The sequence below is a fragment of the Ovis canadensis genome, chromosome 2, assembly GCF_042477335.2.
Source record: "Ovis canadensis isolate MfBH-ARS-UI-01 breed Bighorn chromosome 2, ARS-UI_OviCan_v2, whole genome shotgun sequence".
NCBI classification, from domain to species: Eukaryota; Metazoa; Chordata; class Mammalia; order Artiodactyla; family Bovidae; genus Ovis; species Ovis canadensis.
In genome coordinates, this window is record NC_091246.1 from 19020933 (window position 1) to 19042756 (window position 21824).

General features: G+C 36.7%; 1 protein-coding gene and 1 long non-coding RNA gene across 2 annotated transcripts in view; one reads left to right on the forward strand and one right to left on the reverse strand.

Annotated features, from left to right (window-relative positions):
• The window catches only part of LOC138433256 (uncharacterized), a 152764-nt gene that overhangs the window by 100247 nt on the left and 30693 nt on the right, over positions 1-21824 (forward strand). The gene's annotated exons all lie outside the window — the stretch shown is intronic.
• The window catches only part of SMC2 (structural maintenance of chromosomes 2), a 53278-nt gene continuing 46716 nt past the window's right edge, over positions 15263-21824 (reverse strand). The window contains exons 23-25 of the mRNA XM_069575537.1: positions 21634-21794; positions 18062-18209; positions 15263-17196 (exon numbers count right to left, since the gene is read on the reverse strand). Coding sequence (XP_069431638.1) covers positions 17038-17196; positions 18062-18209; positions 21634-21794 — 468 coding nt within the window. The 3' untranslated portion in view covers positions 15263-17037. The remainder of the gene's footprint in view (positions 17197-18061; positions 18210-21633; positions 21795-21824) is intronic.

The following is a 21824-nucleotide window of genomic DNA, read 5'->3' on the forward strand; positions in this document are numbered from 1 at the left end:
ATACCAGATATAGTCAAAACTTTTCCACCTCTATATGAAGTTGCAAAGGCCAATAGAACTCACACAAACTATTCTATGACCTGTGAATGCAAGGTGAAATCTGAATATATTTGCTTGTGTTTGAATGGGTGACTGTACCTGATGGTTATTTACAAACCTTTTGAACCTGAGAAATAGCTGACTATCGATATCTGAATTATACCTCTGTCCACATTATTTCTGCATTTCTGAATATTACCTTAGCAATAGACCAGAGTGGTTTATGTCAGGCTAGATCAATTTGTCTCCAAATTCTTGGCATAGAAATTTGATCCAAAATTCAGACTGCACCAGTCTAAAGAGTAGGCACTTAATGTTTAAACACACACATAGAGTTAATCTGGCCTGTGGAGCTGACTTTTTCTTTACCAGTATGTCAGTAAATTGGGAGCTAAATGGTTTCTAATTTCATTTTAATAGTTCTAATAAAATTTAGAGCCACAATAAATTTAGAGTACCATAATTATAATAAACTATGATTATAAAGAAATTTTATTTTGCATGAAATACAGATTTGTGACCACTTAATAATGAGAATGTACACTTCTAGTGGAAATATAGTAAACATTATTGTGCTGTATACCTTCTTTATTTTATGGAACACAGCTGTGCTTTGTAAGCTTAACCTAATTTGAATTCTTTTCAGGTAGTTTGTCAAACAATTTAAAAAAATCAGAAAGAAGGAAAACCATTTAAGTTAGGCACCACTGGAATACAATATATTGTATCCAATATATACAATACTATATGAAATTTTAATTGCTTTCTCAAATGATTATCAATTTGACTGAACATAGAGTTCATCTATTACAACTTTTCCCCATGTAGATTCTATTCAAATATCTTTTCATATATAATATTGTGAAGAGATATCAAGGCTAGTCAGAGATTTTTCCTTCACCAATGAAATTCTTTATAAATAAAGTACATATGTTTATATATTACTTACATTTAAATTATATATTTTGTGTATTACTTATAGACATAGTGTTTACCTAGATGTTTTTCTCTTCATTAAGCATTAAACACTCAGACCTTTTAAGCTCAAGCCTTCTTGTACTTCAGGAAAATATTCTTCCCTTACATCCATATTTTCTAGAAAACTTGTTTATGATTTCTTTAGGAAAAGAGTATTAGGTCCCTTTGGCTAAACTCTGTTAAGTTACTTTTCTCTTTATGCCCCCTTCCCCCCACCCACCAGTAACTGAAACAGTACACTTGTTTTCCATAATATTGATCTGGCTTTTCAGAGTGACCTTAACAACTTTTAATGTAAATTTTAATTTTGTTTTTTAGTATCATTAGATTTTTTAATATCATAGTTTCTTTTTATTTGTCTGCTTCTCATTACAATTTTATTCTAGTATATTTTAAGGTATATTTTCTCTCCACTGTAAGTACTTTATTTATAGTTTATGTTGCAGAGTCATGCTATACACAATATACTGTTAAGTGATTTTTTTTGGGGGGGGAGTTAATTTATTTAACTACTAGAAGTGTCTGACAGCTTAGTGCATAGACATATTTTTTGCCTAGTCACTCAGTTGTGTCTGACTCTTTGTGACCCCTTGGACTGTAGCCCATGAAGCTCCTCAGTCCATGGGATTCTCCAGGCAAGAATACTGGAGTGGGGCTTAGACATACATACATATATGTATGTATGTATGTATGTATTGGACTGTGAAGAAGGCTGAGTGCCGAAAAATTGATGCTTTTGAACTGTGGTGTCGGAGAAGACTCTTGAGAGTCCCTTAGACTGCAAGGAGATCCAACCAGTCCATTCTGAAGGAGATCAGCCCTGGGATTTCTTTGGAAGGAATGATGCTAAAGCTGAAACGCCAGTACTTTGGCCACCTCATGCGAAGAGTTGACTCATTGGAAAAGACTCTGATGCTGGGAGGGATTGCGGGCAGGAGGAGAAGGGGATGACAGAGGATGAGATGGCTGGATGGCATCACCGGCTTGATGGTCGTGAGTCTGAGTGAACTCCGGGAGTTGGTGATGGACAGGGAGGCCTGGCGTGCTGTGATTCATGGGGTCGCAAAGAGTCAGACACGACTGAGCAACTGAACTGAACTGAATATACACTTTCACTGCTCTTAGAGTCTCATTTGCAGATGGATGGTTAATAAATTCATACAAATGTGTATGATCATCTCAGATCATTTCATGGCTGATTGTGAAATTGAGTCATGGATAGTTCAAGCAGGGAAATGACATATTATTCACTAGTCTTCTTCTCAGCTGAATCAATTTTCTTTACATAATTTCCTTTGTGTTCCAGCATCCAGGTCAGATACAAACTATGGTTGTTTCTACTCTTCTTAACAATGTTATCCTCATTCTTTCTAAAACATGAAATATACTATAATCTATATACGTATCAATAATATGGATGAGTTAATTGAATATAAAAACACTCCTAAATACCACTATCCTCTGTGATTTCGTGTTTTGCACAATACCTTCCAAACCTTTTATGTATCTTTCAGAATTTTACACAGTAAGAAAAAAAGTATACATATATAGTATTCTCCTAGACGCAATCACAAATAAGGAAAAATGCAAGCTTGTGTTTTGACCAAGGAAGCTTTTCCAAGAAGCTGGGGCCTAGAGAGTGTGTTCCTCCCTCATGACATAATTTTCTTTCTTTCTACCCAGAGGGGAGGGAGGCAGGTTAGTGGACCATGGAAAAATTAATTCAGTATTGTCTAAACAGAGTTGAAAGTATACAGAAGCTATGCCATTTAGTATGCAAAGCAGCAGAAAACTTGAACAAAACACTGCCTTGAATTCTTTTGTAAGAATAATTGAGACACACTAATGTTCTATGTTTACAATAAGAATGACATAAAAGTATATCACCAATGAGAGAAGAATAAGTGTGAACGGATTAATATTATATCATTCAGTTCTTAGTCTTGTCTTAGAATAAAGTTGATTTGCCTTGTCTACTTGTAAGAAGTCCACTATACAACATGGATAGGGAGATTACAATATTTTATTGAGGATGCAAATACAAAGTAGAATGTATGACAAAATTTCTTCTCAAACCAATTAAATGGAAAGGTCACTTCCATATCACCTAAATGAAAAAGAAACCTGCTCTAATAAAACCTTGAAACTTTATGATACTGACACAAAGGAAAGGGAATTGCTAATATTCTTTAGGAAAGAAAGACTGAAACAGAAGTGGTCTAAAGGCATTATTCTAGAAATAGGAATGTGGGTGGAGAGGCAGAGGGCTAATTTTCTGTTTAATGTTTACACATAAAATATAAATGGAGTTCCTCCTCCCCTGCACATCCACTTTTATTATAATATAGAATAAATAAAAATAGTTACAATAAGTTTAATGATGTAATTTAAAGTTTGAGGATGAGGGAATATCCAAATATAGTTCTAGAAGTCCAGCATTACTGTTAGTACTTTCTAATTCTGTTTCATATGCATGTACAATGGAAAAGATATAGGTGGTTTGGGGCATTTTTGCTTTCTTAGAAAATGGCAGAGAGCAGAAGTTGTTGTTTTTCAGTCACTAAGTCTGGTTCTTTTTGACCCCATGGAATGAAGCATGACAGGCTTCCCTGTCCTTCATTATCTCCCACAGTTTGCTCAAACTCATGTTCATCGAGTCAGTGATGCATCCAAACATCTCATCCTCTCCTGCTCTCTTCTCCTCTTGCCCTCAATATTTCCCAGCATCAGGGTCTTTTCCAGTGAGTCAGTTTTTCACATCAGGTGGCCAAAATATTGGAGCTTCAGCATCAGTCCTTTCAGTGAATATTCAGGGTTGGTTTCCGTTAGGATTGACTGGTTTGATCTCCTTGCTGTCCAAGGAATTCTCAAGAGTCTTCTTCAGCACCACAGTTCAAAAGCATCAATTCTTCAGGGCTCAACCTTCTTTATGGTCCATCTCTCACATCTGTACATGACAACTGGAGAAACCATAGCTTTAACTGGATGGACCTTTGTCAGCAAAGTGATGTCTCTGCTTTTTAATATGCTGTCTAGGTGCGTCATAGCTTTTCTTCCAAGGAGAAAATGTCTTTTAATTTCCTGGCTGTTGTCACTGTCTGCAGTGATTTTAGAGCCAAGGAATATAAAACCTGTCATTGTTTCCACTTTTCACCCACCTATTTCCCATGAAGTGATGGGACTGGATGCTATGATCTTAGTTTTCTGAATGTTGAATTTTAAGCCAGCTTTTTCACTGTCCTCTTTCACCTTCATCAAGAGACTCTTTAGTTCCTCTTTACTTCCTGCCTTAAGGGTGGTGTCATCTGCATATCTGAGGTTATTGATATTTCTTCTGGCTATCTTGATTCCAGCTTCTGTTTCATCCAGTTCAGCGTTTTGCATGATGGACTCTACATGTAGAGCCCACCAGGGCTGCCCTGGTGGCTCAGACGGTAAAGAATCTGCCTGCAATGCGAGAGACCTGGGTTCAATCCTAGGTTGGGAAGATCCCTGGAGGAGGACATGGCAACCCACTCCAGTATTCTTGCCTGGAGAATCCCCATGGACAGAGGAGCCTGGTGGGCTATAGTCCATAGAGTCGCGATGAGTCAGACACGACTGAGTGACTAAGCACAGCACTCTACATATACCTTAAATAACCAGGGTGACAATATGTAGCCTTGTCTTACTCCTTTCCCAATTTGGAACCACTTCCATGTCTGGTTCTGTTACTTCTTGACCTGCATACAGGTTTCTCAGGAGACAGGGAAGTTGGTCTGGTATTCCCATCTCTTGAGGAATTTTCCAGTTTGTTGTGATCCACACAGTCATAGGCTTTAGAGTAGTCAATAAAGCAGACGTAGATTTTTTTTTAACTCCCTTGTTTTTTCTGTGATCCAGTGGATAAACATATTCAACAGATAACTTCTCCTGCCATATTTTCTAACAAAAGTGATCTATGAACTGATGCCACATTCTCTCCAAATAATTGCTGCCGATTCATTGTTTTCTGAGTCATATCAACCAAAAAGAAGGTGTGGGTTTTAATAAGCTCATTTTGAAACCTTGTAACACTAAATAATACATACTTGCTATAAGAAAATACCAGGTGAAATTGAGTGTTTTCAGGTGCAAACAGGAATTTGTATTAAGAGTGATAATTTGGGTAAGAAGCTAAACACTGGAACTGAAAATCTCTGAGCGTGTGTTCTCAGGAAAGAAAATGTTAAAAACACGAAGGCTGCTAATGGCAATTTTAGTGGAATCTGTCACAACCTGCACCAACCCGTTAATTTGTTATCACCCTGAAAGAGTCAGTGCTGAGAAATTCTTCCATTGTGGCCATTGCTACATTTATAAACTTAATGTGCAACAAGCCTTTTTATCTGGATTATTTGATAATTTTCCCTGTGACATGTTGGAGAGCATCAATGATGTAAGGGATTTTGCAATTACTAGATTAGTTGGCATTATACTCAAAAACTTTTGATGTTCTTTTAGAGAAAGAAAGCATGTGTGAGTCAATTGCTTGTTAGCTAATTTGTACTTAAAAATATTCTAAAGGTCCAGATTTCCTTCCCAGACAAGCAGATGCAGATGATGCAAGGCTTGATGAAAGGCTTAGTGTGGGCTGTAGTTCTAGACACTGAGACTGAACCTGGGAGGGAAGTAGGAACACGGCTTTGGGGGAAAAACTGTCCTGTAGAAATTCTGGCAAAGACCTACCTGCAAAAGCATGCCATTAAACATTAAAAGAAGGCCAGGCAAAAATGGAAGAATTAGTCAGCAAGACTTGAGCAGGTAGGGTCAGGAGGGAAAAAAGAGGAGAGTGCCTGAGGCAGGGAGAAAAGAAAAAAAAAGTGACTTGTCGATTTTGATGCCCTGTTACCCAGACTCTAAGGCCGAAGCACCTAATGTAAGCCAACCCTTATTTCTGTCCCAGGTTACTGAGTTAAGCTTGTCATCATGTCTGTGGTTTAGACAGCAGAGGGGACCAAAAGTTACAGTGAGTTTTCATTAATGTGCCTGGAGTTAAAAAGGTAGTGAATTGACAGTTTTCACACCATGAATTTGAGTTTGAGTTTATCAAACTATAAACTATTTAGCTATAGATGGTGACTTTGTGTCGGCGACGGAATGAAACACCAACACTGCAGAGTGGTTTAAATCTTTATATTTTAACCCTTGCTTCTTACAGCTGCTTTATTTTATATCTTTTGCACAACCCCCTCCAGGGCAAGCTACCAAGCACTATGATTCAGAGACTATACAGTGCGCAGGCGCAGGGCGAGATAACCTTTACCTTGGCTTATTTACTGCAGCTAAGACTTTGTTTGGGGGAACTTCCTTATCAACTTAGAATCCGTTTTGTCCCAAGGTCTGTTCCTTTTGAGGAATCAGAGAAACATCCTTGTGTGCAAGCAATGTTCTTTTCCCATGGGAACAAACAGGATTTTTAGCTGAACATCTCGTTTGCAAGAATGCTCAGCCCTGGTTGACAGTCTCGTTAGCAAGCACTTCTCAATCTTCCTTAAACCTAGTTCCCTACACTGGGCAGAACATCTCGTTTGCAAGAATGTCCAGCCCTGGTTGAGAGTCTCGTTTGCAAGCACTTCTCAACCTTCTTTAAACCTAGTTCCCTACAACTTTGTAATAAAAAGCAAATCAGAAAGCCCAGATGGCATTAGGTGTGGTTCCTTTTCCAACAATTTTGCCTAAAATGCAGGAACATTTTAATTATATCTCTGGTCATTGCTCTTGTTAGAATTGTGCTAAATTTTCTAATTTCTAAATGGGGCCGTAACACATTTGAATAATTTTTGTCTGTTTTCCTTATATATTTTAGGAGGAAGTTTCAGTTTTATTCTCTTGATATCTGATTAGATTTTCTAGCATCAGTTTTCCCTTCAGTCCATTCAAATCAATTTGTTGAGGACAGCTGAAAATCAGAATTTCCTCATTCCAGTCCTAGACCACTTTTCCAGCTTGTTTTTTAAAAATGAGGCAAAACAGTTTCATCTTATACAACATATAACATCAGGTTCAGTTGTACAACATAATATTTGTACACATCATAAAGTGACCACCACAGTAAGCCTATTATAACATCATCATACAGTTACACAATTTTCTCTTATGTAACTTTTAAGATCTCTTATCAAATTTCAAATATATCAATATAATATGGTATTAACTATAATCACCATGCTGTATATTACATCCCCATGATTTATTTTGTAACTGAAAGTTTGCACTTGTCAACCCTCTTCAGCCATTTTACCCACCCCCTACCTCTGGAAACCACCAATTTGTTCTCTTTGAGCATAGGTTTTCTGTTTTGTTTTAGATTCTACCTATAAGTGAGATCATATGGTATTTGTCTCCCTCTGTCTGACTTATTTCACTTAGTGTAAGGTCCTCAAAGAACATCCGTATTGTTGCAAATGGCAAGATTTCCTTCTTTCTATGGCTGGATAATATTCCAGTGTATGTGTGTGATAGTTTCTTTATCCATTCATCCATTAACAGACACTTGTTTCCATATCTTGTCTCCACATGCTAATGGGAATACAGTTTAACACTTTTTTTTCCCTGTACCTTGTATATTTTAAGAAAGGTCAAGCATGTACCATGTTCTAATTTTTCTATCCTAACAGTTTGGTATTATCAATTTCACATTATGAAAAAGGCATAATAAATAGGTTATATTTGACATTTTTATAGGACTTTGAGAAATTAAAAATTAGACCCCAAATAGCAAAGTTATTCTGGCTCACTTTCCTTAGTCCCAAAATAATGGGCAGGAAGGGTGTTCTGAAACTGTTACCATTCAAGTGGAAAAGCTTTATCCTACATAAAGTACGGTGGAACACAGGTGTGGATAGTAAAAAATGCTACTGTGAGAAGATCCTTGCCTTTGTCAGAGAATAAAGATTGTCTGTACAAATTATGCAGGTATATCTTTGATATACTAGATTGCAGTCTTTTTCAAACTGCAACTGCAAGATCTCTAGGGATACATTCTCAGGTCTGTAATGCTTTCTTGGTTAAGTGTTTGTGCTTTTATTTTGGTAACTTTAAAAATAAGAACATATTTGGGGCTCATCTCAGCAACTTGCATCTTAAGCATTGCATGGTGATCTCACTTATATTGGGTGGCCCAGAAAGTTAATTTGAATTTTTCCTTAACAGGTTTTCCTGTAGCACGTTAGGGAAAAACCCGAATGAACTTTTTGGCCAACCCAATACTTCTATAATTCTCTTTAGCATGAACTAGAGGTATTTTAATAGGATATGAAATTAAAGTATTCTTAATATGGACACCTAGTAGGTGATGAGAAAATGACACTATAGCATGCTCTGTAAGGTTTTATAGTGGTGAAGAGAGGAAAATGGTGAGAAAATGACTGATTACAAGATTTGTGTGAACACGCTGCTCTTCAGATAATATCAAAGTCTCACCCTAAGCAGTAACTATTTCACCTTTATCTGCATCAGCTCAGTTCAGTCGCTCAGTCGTGTCTGACTCTTTGCAACCCCATGAATAGTAGCATGCCGGGCCTCCCTGTCCAACACCAACTCCTGGAGTTCACTCAAACTCACGTCCATCGAGTCAGAGATGCCATCCAGCCTCTCACCCTCTGTCAACCTCTCCTGCCCCCAATCCCTCCCAGCATCAGTCTTTTCCAATGAGTCAACTCTTCGCATGAGGTGGCCAAAGTACTGGAGTTTCAGCTTTAGCATTATTCCTTCCAAAGAACACCCAGGGCTGATCTTTTTTTTCTATTGCAATTTTTAAATTTAATTGGAGGTTAATTACTTTACAATATTGTATTGGTTTTGCAGGATATAAAATCAACACACAGAAATCCCTTGCATTCCTGATCTCCTTTAGAATGGACTGCTTGGATCTCCTTGCAGTCCAAGGGACTCTCAAGAGTCTTCTCCAACACCACAGTTCAAAAGCATCAATTCTCGGCACTCGGCTTTCTTTACAGTCCAACTCTCACATCCATACATGACCACTGGAAAATCCATAGCCTTGACTAGACGGACCTTTGTTGGCAAAGTAATGTCTCTGCTTTTCAATATGCTGTCTAGGTTGGTCATAACTTTCCTTCCAAGGAGTAAGCGTCTTTTAATTTCATGGCTGGAATCACCATCTGCAGTGATTTTGGAGCCCCCCAAAATAAAGTCTGACACTGTTTCTACTGTTTCCCCATCTATTTCCCATGAAGTGATGGGACCGGATACAATGATCTTTGTTTTCTGAATGTTGAGCTTTAAGCCAACTTTTTATTAGATGTTATTGAGCTAAACTTTGTTTCGTGGTGTTTGTGCTTATTTTGTATTTTTTTGTTATTTTACTGTTTTATGAAAATGGAGGGCAAACGGGGTTCATCTCAAAGTTATGTTCATTTTTAAGTCTTGTGTGGAAAGGGTTTTCTTTCAAATAATTTTATATTTTAAAATAATATTTTAGAAACAGTTGCACAGTTGAAAGATCATGAAACTTGCAAGTAAAGACATTCTCAAATTCTGATTTTGTGGCACCATAATTGAGGTAAGTTAACTTCTGGAAATGGCAACCCACTCCAGTGTACTTGCCTGGAGAATCCCAGGGACGGGGGAGCCTCATGGGCTGCCATCTATGGGGTCGCACAGAGTCGGACATGACTGAAGCGACTTAGCAGCAGCAGCAGCCTTTCTTTGTGCCTGTTTTTATCATCTGAGAATGATCACAGGAACTTTCTTGTTAAAATACGTAAGAGATGAAACCATGTGCAGTCAATATGCTTGTTTTCCTCCTTCCTTTTCTCTCTTTATTCTGAATCTACATTTCACCTTCTAACCTTTTCAATAGCAACCCACCAGGAAAGAACATGGCCCATCGATTGGCAGCACAGTGCATTTTTGGTCCATTTAGCCCTAGTGGAAATTACTTGAGAGAGGGAGTGGAAGATATGGCTAATGCATTGGAATTATTTATAAAGGTAAATTACTCATGCTGTTTCTAGTCCCCAAAAGCACAGGTAATCAGGATGTACTTAACACCTGCCTCCTTAGGCTGAGCTGGAAGCAATCTAAGGATAAAAGTCTCTTTTAGACTTTTTTTCTCAAATTACCATCTGCCTTGAATTTTTAATACTAAGTAATTACCAATAAAGCAAACTTCTATACCTCTAACAGATTTGAAATTATCTTTTTGATTAAAGTTGGTATGAAATAAAAACCTTTCAACTTTGGAATACAATGGTTTAAACAATTTATATACTTTTCACACCTATAGAAACAGAATAGCAAGTAACAGATAATAAAAGGGCTGACACTATCAATTTTCTTTCCTTTCTTTGGAGGAAAAATCTCTAGCATGAAATTTTCATTTATAAAATTTTGCTGTGAGACTTCATTGTTACATGACAAAATCCTGCATGGTTACATGTAACATGACAAAAAGACTGCATGGTTACATGACAAAATGTAACAGTAACTTTTCAGAGTGAATATGAGTTAATCTATCTCATTCTAGTTAGTTTGATAATCCATACAGCGTGGTAATGATTAATACCATGGTCTGGTCCATCTTTAACTTTTATGATTCCTTCAGTTCAGTTCAGTTCAGTCTCTCAGTCGTGTCCGACTCTTTGCGACCCCATGAGCTGCAGCACACCAGGCCTCCCTGTCCATCACCAACTCCCGGAGTTCACTCAGACTCACGTCCATTGAGTCAGTGATGCCATCCAGCCATCTCATCCTCTGTCGTCCCCTTCTCTTCCTGCCCCCAATCCCTCCCAGCATCAGAGTCTTTTCCAATGAGTCAACTCTTTGCATGAGGTGGCCAAAGTACTGGTTTCAGCTTAAGAATCATTCCTTCCAAAGAACACCAGGGTTGATCTCCTTTAGAATGGACTGGTTGGATCTCCTTGCAGTCGAAGGGACTTTCAAGAGTCTTCTCCAACACCACAGTTCAAAAGCATCAATTTTTCGGCGCTCAGCCTTCTTCACAGTCACTCATTTATTTGGAAGGAAAGTTATGACCAACCTAGATAGCATATTCAAAAGCAGAGACATTACTTTGTCAACAAAGGTCCGTCTAGTCAAGGCTATGGTTTTTCCAGTGGTCATGTATGGATGTGAGAGTTGGACTGTGAAGAAAGCTGAGTGCCAAAGAATTGATGCTTCTGAACTGTGGTGTTGGAGAAGACTCTTGAGAGTCCCTTGGACTGCAAGGAGATCCAACCAGTCCATTCTAAAGATCAGCCCTGGGTGTTCTTTGGAAGGAATGATGCTAAAGCTGAAACGCCAGTACTTTGGCCACCTCATGCCAAGAGTTGACTCATTGGAAAAGACTCTGATGCTGGGAGGGATTGGGGGCAGGAGGAGAAGTTGACAACAGAGGATGAGATGGCTGGATGGCATCACCGACTCGATGGACGTTGAGTTTGAGTGAACTCTGGGAGTTGGTGATGGACAGGAGGCCTGGCGTGCTGCGATTCATGAGGTCTCAAAGAGTTGGACACGACTGAGTGACTGAACTTAACTGATACTATTTAGCAAATAATCTTTGTGATCAATGCATTAATAGGTTATGAGCTCTTAAGAGATGCACTCAGCTGTTTATAATCTACTAGAACTAAGACTTGTGTTCAATTACTACACTTTTGGATTTTTTTTTTTTTTTTGGATGACATTTGAGGGAAATGGGAATAGAGAAGAACCCAGAGGTGGTGACTTTTGAGCAGAATCTTGGGGAATGGGTACACCGTTGGTAGGATGGTGTAGTGACTATTCCACATAGACGAGCATGAGCAAAACATGAAGAGGGCTGTGTTCAGGAGTGGCAACTGTTGCAGATTAGGTGGAGTAAAGATCCTTCATAAAAGTAGTTAGCTTAAGATAGGCTGTAACTCCTCAAGTGGGTGATTAGAGAGCTTAGAATGCCAAAATGTTTACATAGGGTAGCAATGTGCACTAGAACCAATATGCAGAATCGAACAAGAGTGAACCTTGAAGTTTAAAAGAACTTTAGATGCTTAATGACCATCAACAAACTGAGCTCATCCTATAATCTGCATAAGAAAAGTTGTAAAGAATTGTGTTTTCTCTCAGGCCACTGAAGAAAATTCTGATCCTTAATTGATTGACAAGAAAAGGGACAGCTTCTGCCTACCATTCTGTCATAGGTTTAGGGATTAGTAACCATAGTATTTCACTAGATCCTTAGACCTAATCGGCAATCTGTTCTCCACAATGGATTTAAATATATCACTCCTTGTTCTGACCCATGCATGACAAGTTTAAGAATCTTGGCAATGCAAAATAGTATGTTTTCTCAGCTCCAGGTACAAAGCATTAAGTATACCCAACTCATAGTTTGTTACATCATAATGGGATATGGCTCTTCAGCCACACAGTGTGAGTCTAAATTCTGCCTCCACCCCTTTCTAGTTGTATGACTTTGAACAAATTATTCAAATTTCCTGTCTAGAGTTGAGAATAAACACGGAGTTGGGAACAGGAGGAATATTAGATAATGTGGATATTCTTTCTTGATACAAACAACAAAAAGTGACAGCTTCTTAAGCCAGTTGCAATGTGGAATCTGAAACCAAAAGTTCTACCTTGTAATATTAAAATCATCAGTCTTTCCTGTAATTAGAATGGCTATTTTACCCATCCATGATTTTTTAACGTGGACATATTGGTCACTGAAAAATACCATTCATTGAGTTACAAAGATCTTCAAAATGCTAATACATTTCATATTACAATATTTTTTTAAAAAAACCCATGTTAACTTTGCCACCAGTGTTATCAGAAAAGTCTTTAGAAATTGAACTGATATCAGGCTCACAATGAGGAATACAAGGTTGCCAATATTCTAATTTTCATTTCAAAGCTACAATTATTTGCAACATGTATGTTAGGTTCTTGTGACAGGATCACTTTGTTCATTTTGAGAAATGTCTAACAAATACCAACAGTTTGTTTTTAAGTTATCTTTTCAAGTAAAAGTGGAATTCTATGAAAAAAGTTTCTTCACCCAACTGAAATAATTCAATTTCTGCAAAACAACCATCATGTTTTGATATGCAACGTAAGTGCTTTATACATAATTCACATTTAATCACTGAGATTATTAGACATGTACTCAGGAAGCTGAGATATAAAATAACTCTTAAAGCTTTATTAAATACACTCAAAATGCCATTTTAAAAAGTTCAAATGCATGGTAGTGAATGCAGTTGGTACTACTTATACCACGTGGCCTTGATTTAAACTAAAGTGACAGCAGTTTCACCTACCATTTTGCACCATTCATGCAAATACTGAACATGTGAATAACAGTTTTCTTCATTTCGTATGTTATTCTGTTAACTGTACATTGCAAGGGCTTCCCTGGTAGCTCAGCTGGTAAAGAATCTGCCTGAAATGCAGGAAACACAGGTTTGATTCCTGGGTTGAAAAGATCCCTTGGAGGAAGGCATGGCAACCCACTCCAGTGATCTTGCCTGGAGAATCCCCATGGACAGAGGAGCCCAGCGGGCTACAGTCCATGGGGTTGCAGAGTTGAACACCACTGAGCGACTAAGCACAGCACACTGCAAATTATTTCTCGGAATCTGTGGTTTTTGTTTTCCTGTCTTTTGAAGAGATTTTCAATGTAATGTTTCTTTTTTTTAATGCCTTGTTTTTTGTCCTAGGAAATCTTTGCCTAATCTGTGACCACTAAAAGTGTCTTCTAGAAGTGTTGTGACTATTACTTTTAGGTCCATGACCCATTTTTAGTTATTTTTCATGTATGTTGTAAAGGGTGAGTGCTTGTTTTCCATATATGTCAGCTCCATCTGTTGAAAAAATCTGAAAATGACTTATTTTTTATAGATGTTAGATTGTTTGCTAATATTTTCAGGATTTTTGTTCATGAGGACCATTGTCCTGTAATTTTCTTGTTTTGTAATGTCTTGGTCTAGTTCTAATATCAGAACAAGGATGACCTCATGAAATAAGTTGGAACTATTTCTTCCTCCTCCATTTTCTGAAAAATTTTGTGTAATGATGACTGGAAGAAATAACAAGAGAAACTATATGGGATTGGAGTTTTCTTTGTGGGAAGATAATAACTTTGAGGCTATTCAGATTTTGTCTCTTCTTGTGGCAGTTCCAGTGATTTTTATGTTCCTAATTTTCCCATTTTGTCCTAAGTTGTCAACCTTACTGACATAAGAGTGGTCATAATTTGTATCCTTAATTAAGATCCATAGTGGCAACTCTTTTTTCATTCCTGGTATTAGTGATTGGTAGTTTCTCTGGTTTATTTGATTGGTCTAATTAGAGAGCTACTGATTCTGTTGCTCTTTTGAGAAACAAATGTTGATTTCATCAATTTTTGTCTTATTTTTCTCTTATAAATTGTTGATTTTTTACCCTCTATTATTTCCATCTTTCTAATTTGGGTTTGCTTTATTCTTATTTATCTAGAATAAATATTAAGGTAGGTGATAAAGAATATCTACCAAAAGCCTGTAACTAATATATTCAGTGGTGAAAGACTGAAAAGCTTTCCTCCTAATTCTGAGAAAAAGGCAAATATGCCAGCTCGCATCACTCTTACATACAACGTGGAGCTGAAAGTTCAAGCCAGTGAAAATAAGGCAGAATGAAAAAGGTAATAGATTAAAAAAGAAGCAACTTCCTTAATTTGCAAATGACATGACTGTGGGAGTGTTAGCCTGTTAAATTACTCCACCATATATTGTAGAAGAGGGATTCTCTCATCTTTGTTTTGGAATTTGCTGTTAGCATACTTGAAACCCCAATAACAAAAAAGCAAGGAATCCTTTCTTTGAATGTTTGAGGTTTTTCCCTAAGTTTCACATGGTATATATTAGTCATCCAGACATCTCATAAATTTACTATGTATAACAAATGCAGATGTTCAAGCTATCAGAGAGGTAGAGTATAAATAGGTTCTAGAGACTAACAGTAAGATCTGTATTTTGGCTCTGCTAGTCACTAACTGTATTAACACAGTGGGCAAGTTTCTTAACCTCACGGCTCAACTGAGTTTCCTCAGTTATATAGTGCTAATGATAACAGTATTTACCTCACTGGACTATTATGAGAATTAAGTGTGAAAACATGAATGAATACAGTGTCTGATGTATAGAAAAAGCTCAAATACTAGTTACTCATACTACTGTGAAACAAATGTTCCCATTCCCCTTAATGTGTTCCCTCTAATTAAAGAATAATGACAACATTACTCACAAAAGTTTAATACATTAGAGGATTTCCATCAAAAAGCAAGATTATATACATAGACAAAAATTGGAAAAGCAAACAAATAGAAAATTTGTTGGCAGAGGAAAGAAAATTAGCACATATGGTAAAACAGTCAATCCTACAAATTACTTACAAAATTATAATTAATATAGAAATTAAATACCATTTTATAACTAGTAAATTAGAATCATTATAATTAACAGCCACTGCTGACCATGATGGAGTCAACAGGTATACTATATTGACAACAGTGTGAATTAATTCTTTTTGGCAAACAATTTGCAATACATTTGGAAAGAAATCTCATGAAATTGATGGGCTACAGTTCATGGGGTCACAACAGTTGGACATGACTTAGTGACTAAACCACCACCACCATACTTACATCTACCGTATACAATACTGGGCCTTCCTGTAACTCAGCATTTATAGCTTTGTCTCCTCCAACAAAGGACAGAACTAATTCCATATTCAATCTTTCCAATGTGCCCCACAGTTACCTGGGTGTTACCTGACATCCTCAGCTATGTATGAGGATGAAGGATGAGAAATATTAAACCCAAGACCAGGAAGTATGAGCATATACTAGGAAAAGGATACCAAAAAGGAACAAAAACTCAAGTAGTAAGAAGAAATGTGGGGCCAAAATAATATACCTGAGGTCAAGTTAAATCACGTCAGAACTTTCAAGATTTGGAGTTTGGAAGACATGGTTCTAGGGATAAACTAGGAGATACTAAGAGTCTTACCAATAGTATTCTTATGCTGTTTGTTAGCGCCATCTTTTGAAATCTTAAAAGGAAATTCGTGGTTTTGAATTGGAAAACAGAGGACACTAAGAAATAGTCATGAAATTTTGAGTCCTTTTGGTAGAACAGATGAATCTATTTATTTACATATGTATCTGACTAAAAGAAAAAGATTAATTTGGTTTAGTCTGCTGGCTCCTATATTCTTACTCACCAACAGACTGTTATTGATTGGATTATGAAAAGGCTAACAACATCTCTGACCATATTAGGAGACTTCAGATAAACCTGCAGCAGAGAGCAGCATGCAGAGGATACCTTTCTCCCAAGCTCTTATTAAAATACTCATAAAGACCGAAAAAAAAAAAGACCGCACAGACCAATTACTAAGCATAATATGATATTCAAACATCATTAAAATAACAGGAATCTTTTAAAAATCTGCTTTCTATTTGAGTCTAAATCAGAGACCTGGCACTGTCCTCAAGGAACTAAACAAAATAGCTCAGTGCATGGCTAACAGCTTTGTGTTCCCTCTGTTGGTCCAGCTACTTGCTATATGATTCTTCCTTACCTGAGTGACATTATTAGCAACAGAAAACACTAATATTAATTTAGGAATTAGCTATTAAAAGCTAATTATCAGCTATATTTATTCTGTAATATAATTTCATCTGCTTCTTGGTAATTTTGCTCTTACATACAAAATTTACCACCAACTATGTATCTCAGGCTCCCTAATATAGAAAAGATTTGTGTAAGAAAAAACACTTGGTGACATACATAAAATCACAATTACAGTAATTGGACCATAGTTAACACTGATTCAGAAAAGAGGAATTTATGCTCAGTTATAACTGATTATATAAGGAAGAGAAAATGGGTTAGGTAACAATATTAAATTTTTATATAAACAACATGAGTCCCAAGTTCTTATAAAGTGTATATTTAAAAAACAGGTCAAGGTGAAGAAGTGAATCTTTACTTTTAACTTCATGTGTGATCATTTGGGTCTTTTTGACTTGGATTCGTTTTCCTTTGGAACTTTTCCATTTTGACACTGAGTAAATCTGGCTACTGTAGAAACACCATCCACAAACTTGGTTTTGAAAAGGACGTTTGCATTGTTGAACATACCTTCTTTTAGGGATACCACAATGAACTTAAGGGAAAAAGGAAAACATAAAAGAAAAATTTGTAGCATCCGTGAAGTTCACTCTTTTTATACTGTGGTTAAGAATCATTTGGAAAAAATTTGATTTGGCTATCTCTTTAAATGCTGGGCTCTAACCAAATGCACATAATAAATAGTTATCATTAGGCACCTAAATGAATTCTTTCCATATGCAGTTTTAGGAGTCTCTTAATTCTACTGTGAGTGCTTCATTACCCAAGTTACTATTTCCTGCTGGTTGACTGCTTGTTGCTATCTTCTCCAGTTAGTATCAACTGTCTTATTGCTAGCTCTAAATGCCACTGTTATCTGCTAAAAACCTGCCATAATAAATACACAATCTATGATAACTGTAAGAGAAGCCCCCCAGAGCTGTTCAATGCTTTATCTATTTGGTAGCCCTAGTTACTGCAGCAACAGTTCAATAAAAAACTGTTTTTAGCTTCAAGGGTTTTTCTCTGCATTTTAGGAGGAATGAAGAGTATATCCATCAAACGACACATGACTTTCTGATATATTTTCCAGGTACATCTTTGAAACAAGTCTTGTTTTGATTGTGCATCTTCTGGCAGCTAGCTAGAGAAAATAATTAAGCTAAATAATTCCAAGTGACAAAAAAAATAGACTCCTCTTCAGGCTATAACCTGCAATTATAATTCCAGGCTCTTTCTTTAATAAGAGATGAAAGCCTCTTTCCTTCTGGAACCATTTGAATAGAATTATATATTTAAAGAGATATACAACACCTTGGTATTCCTCAATCCTAAATTCCTTATATATATTGACCATTACTAAAGAATAGTTTTAGAAAAACAAATCCTAGAACTATTCTGAGGCTCTCTTTGGTTCTTACCTGAGAATGTGTGAAATGAGTACGCAGCATATGGCCAATATTCTGAGTATGAGAAAGATCCAGGGCTGCATCGACCTCATCCAGGATGTAGATTGGGGCAGGTTTGAAAAGGAGCATGGACAGGATTAATGACAGAGCCACTAAAGACCTGAGGAAAGAAGGCCGACAGAAATACCATCAAAACTCAAGTTTACCACTTTTTACCAAAGCGCTGAAGCAAATCTGCTATCCTGTTATTATGAATAGTGCTGGTTTAGCTGGAAGATGGTTAATACAAAAAAGAATCTTAAGTTTCAAACTTGAAAACTTCTGTTGTATTAAAGTGTTTCTTTTAGTTTAGCTTTCCATTCTTCCCTCTCTTCAATGAGTGTTATTTTGAATAGAACAGTTATATGTTCTTCTTTCTTGTCAGATAATTAGAATGTTAAATTTAGCATCTAATCTTGAGACATCATATTAGTGTTTAGTTTTTCCTTTCCTTCCTCAAAACTCTTTTTCAGTTCTTTTATATCCCTTTTAATTGTAATGGATTTTGTTCTAATCTGGCATGAAGAAATACAATACTTCTCATAGTATTTTTTCCTAAGCGTTTCATTAAAAATCTTTATTTACTGTAATATAAAACATTTATAATTATTTAAAAATAGAATTAAAGTTACAGTAACAGCTGTAACACACTTAACTCTATAACTTCAAATATCTTCTAGCATGTGGCACTAACAGTCTAATGCTTACTGTATTCCAATAGGGTATTTATTAAGAAACAAAAAAGACACAGATATGTATAGCGGACTTTTGGACTCAGAGGGAGAGGATGGGATGATTTGGGAGAATGCCATTGAAACATGTATACTATCATGTAAGAATCGAATCGCCAGTCTATGTCCGATGCAGGATACAGCATGCTTGGGGCTGGTGCACGGGGATGATCCAGAGAGATGTTATGGGGAGGGAGGTTCATGTTTGGGAACACATGTACACCCGTGATGGATTCATGTCAATGTATGGCAAAACCAATAGAGTATTGTAAAGTAAAATAAAGTAAAAATAAAAATTAAAAAAAAAAAAAAAAGAAAGAAACATGTAAGTGGGGGGAAAATGTGTGTAGAAGGGGTCTAGGAAAGTGAAACCAAATTTTCTAGCAAAGGAAAGGAATGAAACAGTACAATAAAAAGCAAACAAGCTGAACAGAGTAGCTGAGGTCATTAAAGTGACCTAAAACTACTTTTCAATGGCTTTCTCTGTGCCGAATATTTAAGGCATTGAGCTTTCAACTTATTCATTCAGGAGGGGAAAAAAAAAGGCTCACCAAGAGTTAAACTACTAAGCTAGACTGTAGTATATCTGAAAATAAGTTTATATTGTCTTAATTATGGAAATAATTTTTAGGTTCCAGTAAGAAAATAAGCAAATATTCTCTCTTTTCCTCAAAAAGTTTTTTGAGGACTTTGGCAAAAACAATTAAAGATGTTGTGATCTATACTGTGGAATTCAATTTTGATTGACCAGGAAGCAGAAGCTGTCTTTTTTGACTCTTAGAACATTTAGGAATTTTATCAACAGTGAAAAATAAAGAGTGGACTGCTATTCTATTCATAAAAACGACAAAAGATCTCATAAGAGAAATGAACAGATCTTATTATTTTCTATATCCAAAGGAGAAGAGTTCCATGACAGCAAAGAGCACATGAGAACAATCAAGGAGTATGGATTGTACATCCCGCAGGGGGAAAATACAAAATTAATACACATCTTCAATTATATGAATATTCACAATTTTCTCTCAGAGGTTTTTAATCATTTGGCTCTCTGCAGGTAAAGAGTGAGGCCTAATGATCTTTTAAAGTTTCTCTCAGTATGCTGTCTGAATCACTGTGTAAGGCTGCAGAAACTTTCCTGAAGTCTAGAACATATTTCCAGTACACTTCATTGTCATGTAGACCCAAGTTTCCATTTGTATTTTCCTTTCACCAGAGAACTTCCTTTAACTTATACAGCTCTTCCACCTTTTGTTTTTCTGAAAACAAATACTGCCTTCAATATGAAGACTATTTCTACATATAGAATTCTAGGTTATCACGTTTTTCTTTTAGCACTTTATAGATGTTGTTCCAGACTTCTGGCTTGCATAGTTTTTGACAAGAAGTCTAAAGTCATTCTTATCTTTGTTCCTTGGCATTTAATGTGCCTTTTTACCTTTGGCTGCTTTTAGGATTTTTTTTCTCCTAATCCTGGTTTTCAGCAACTATGTATGACATGCTTTGCTGTGTTATTGTTATGTGTAGGAAGAGAGTGCATACATTTATCCTACATGTGAAAGCGAAGTGTTAATTCCTCAGTGGTATCTGATTCTTTGCCACCCCCCCAGACTGCAACCCACCAGGCTCCTCTGTCCATGGAATTCTCCAAGCAAGAATACTGGAGTGGGTAGCCATTCCTTTTCCAAGGGATTTTCCTGACCCAGTGATCCCAGCTCTCCTGCATTACAGGCAGATTCTTTAACATCTGGCCATCCCTTATCCTACCTGGGGTTCACAGAAATCAAGTATGTGGATTTACAGAACTCATCAAATCTGGAAAATCTGGGCTGTTATTTCTTCAAGTATCTTGTTTTACCTCTTCCTCTCTTTGAAAGTCCAATAATATGTATGTCAGAGTACTCAATATTGCCCCACAGGTCACTGAAGCTCGTTCTAAGCTTAACTTTAGTAGTTTATTGCTATGTTTTCAAATTCACTCAAGTTCCTTTTAATGTTAAATTTCTTATCAATCTCAGGCAGAGAACTTTTCCTTTCAGGTTTGTTTTTTAAAAAATCTCTAGAAGTTTCACTGGCATCTTCTTTAACAGTTTCCATTTCTCTTGCCTTGTAATCTTTGGACATGATTAATGTAACTCTCTTTAACTTCCTGTCTGCTAGTTTTATCATCTGTCACTTCTGGGTCTGTTTCTCCTCTAAGTTATAAATCACATTTTCTTGATTTCTGCCTAGTAGTGTTTATTAGATGCTGAACACTGTGATTATGTTGTTTACAGTCTCAACCTTGTGGTCTGTCTTTAAATAGCGTTAGGCCTGCAATTAACCTTTGCTAAGGTGTGTCTAGAATAGCCTTCACTTTAGGGACGGTGCAAATGTAATGCCATGATGTATTTCCCTGAGACTTCCCCAAATTCGAATGTTTCCTTCATTTAGTAAGACTACTGGGCTTTGTGTGGGTTTCCCACCCTGCATCTGTAGTCAAGAGTTACTCCTAGGGAGAAAGCTAGGGTAAACACTGGACTAAGCATTTTGTTTCTTTTCTCTCAGGATCGTACTCCTGGGTCATTCACTTTCCAGTATCTGAAAATAATTGTTTCTCATGTATTTGGTCTAGTTTCCTAGATGCTAATCCTTATTTCTACTTTGTTACCTATCATTTTAGTCAAGTGTTCTAATCAGAATTCATAGTCTCACAGATTAGGCTCCTTAAATTCCACATGCAAATACAGAAAAGCAAATCTGAAATAAAATTGTGAGGGAAAGAGTTGATGGATTATAATAAGAGGAATTATTTCAAAGGGAACACTCACTCACCTCTGACCACCACTAAGTTCAGTTAGGTTTTCTTTCCAAGTATTTCCTAAGGCAACCTTAAACTCCAGACCATCCAACACAGTCTGCCCTTCTGGTGGTGCAAGCATAGCATTAGCACCAGGCAAAAGAGTAGAAAAAATAGATCCAAAGTCCTTGTTTACCTGGATGAAAAAAAGATTTATATCACAGAA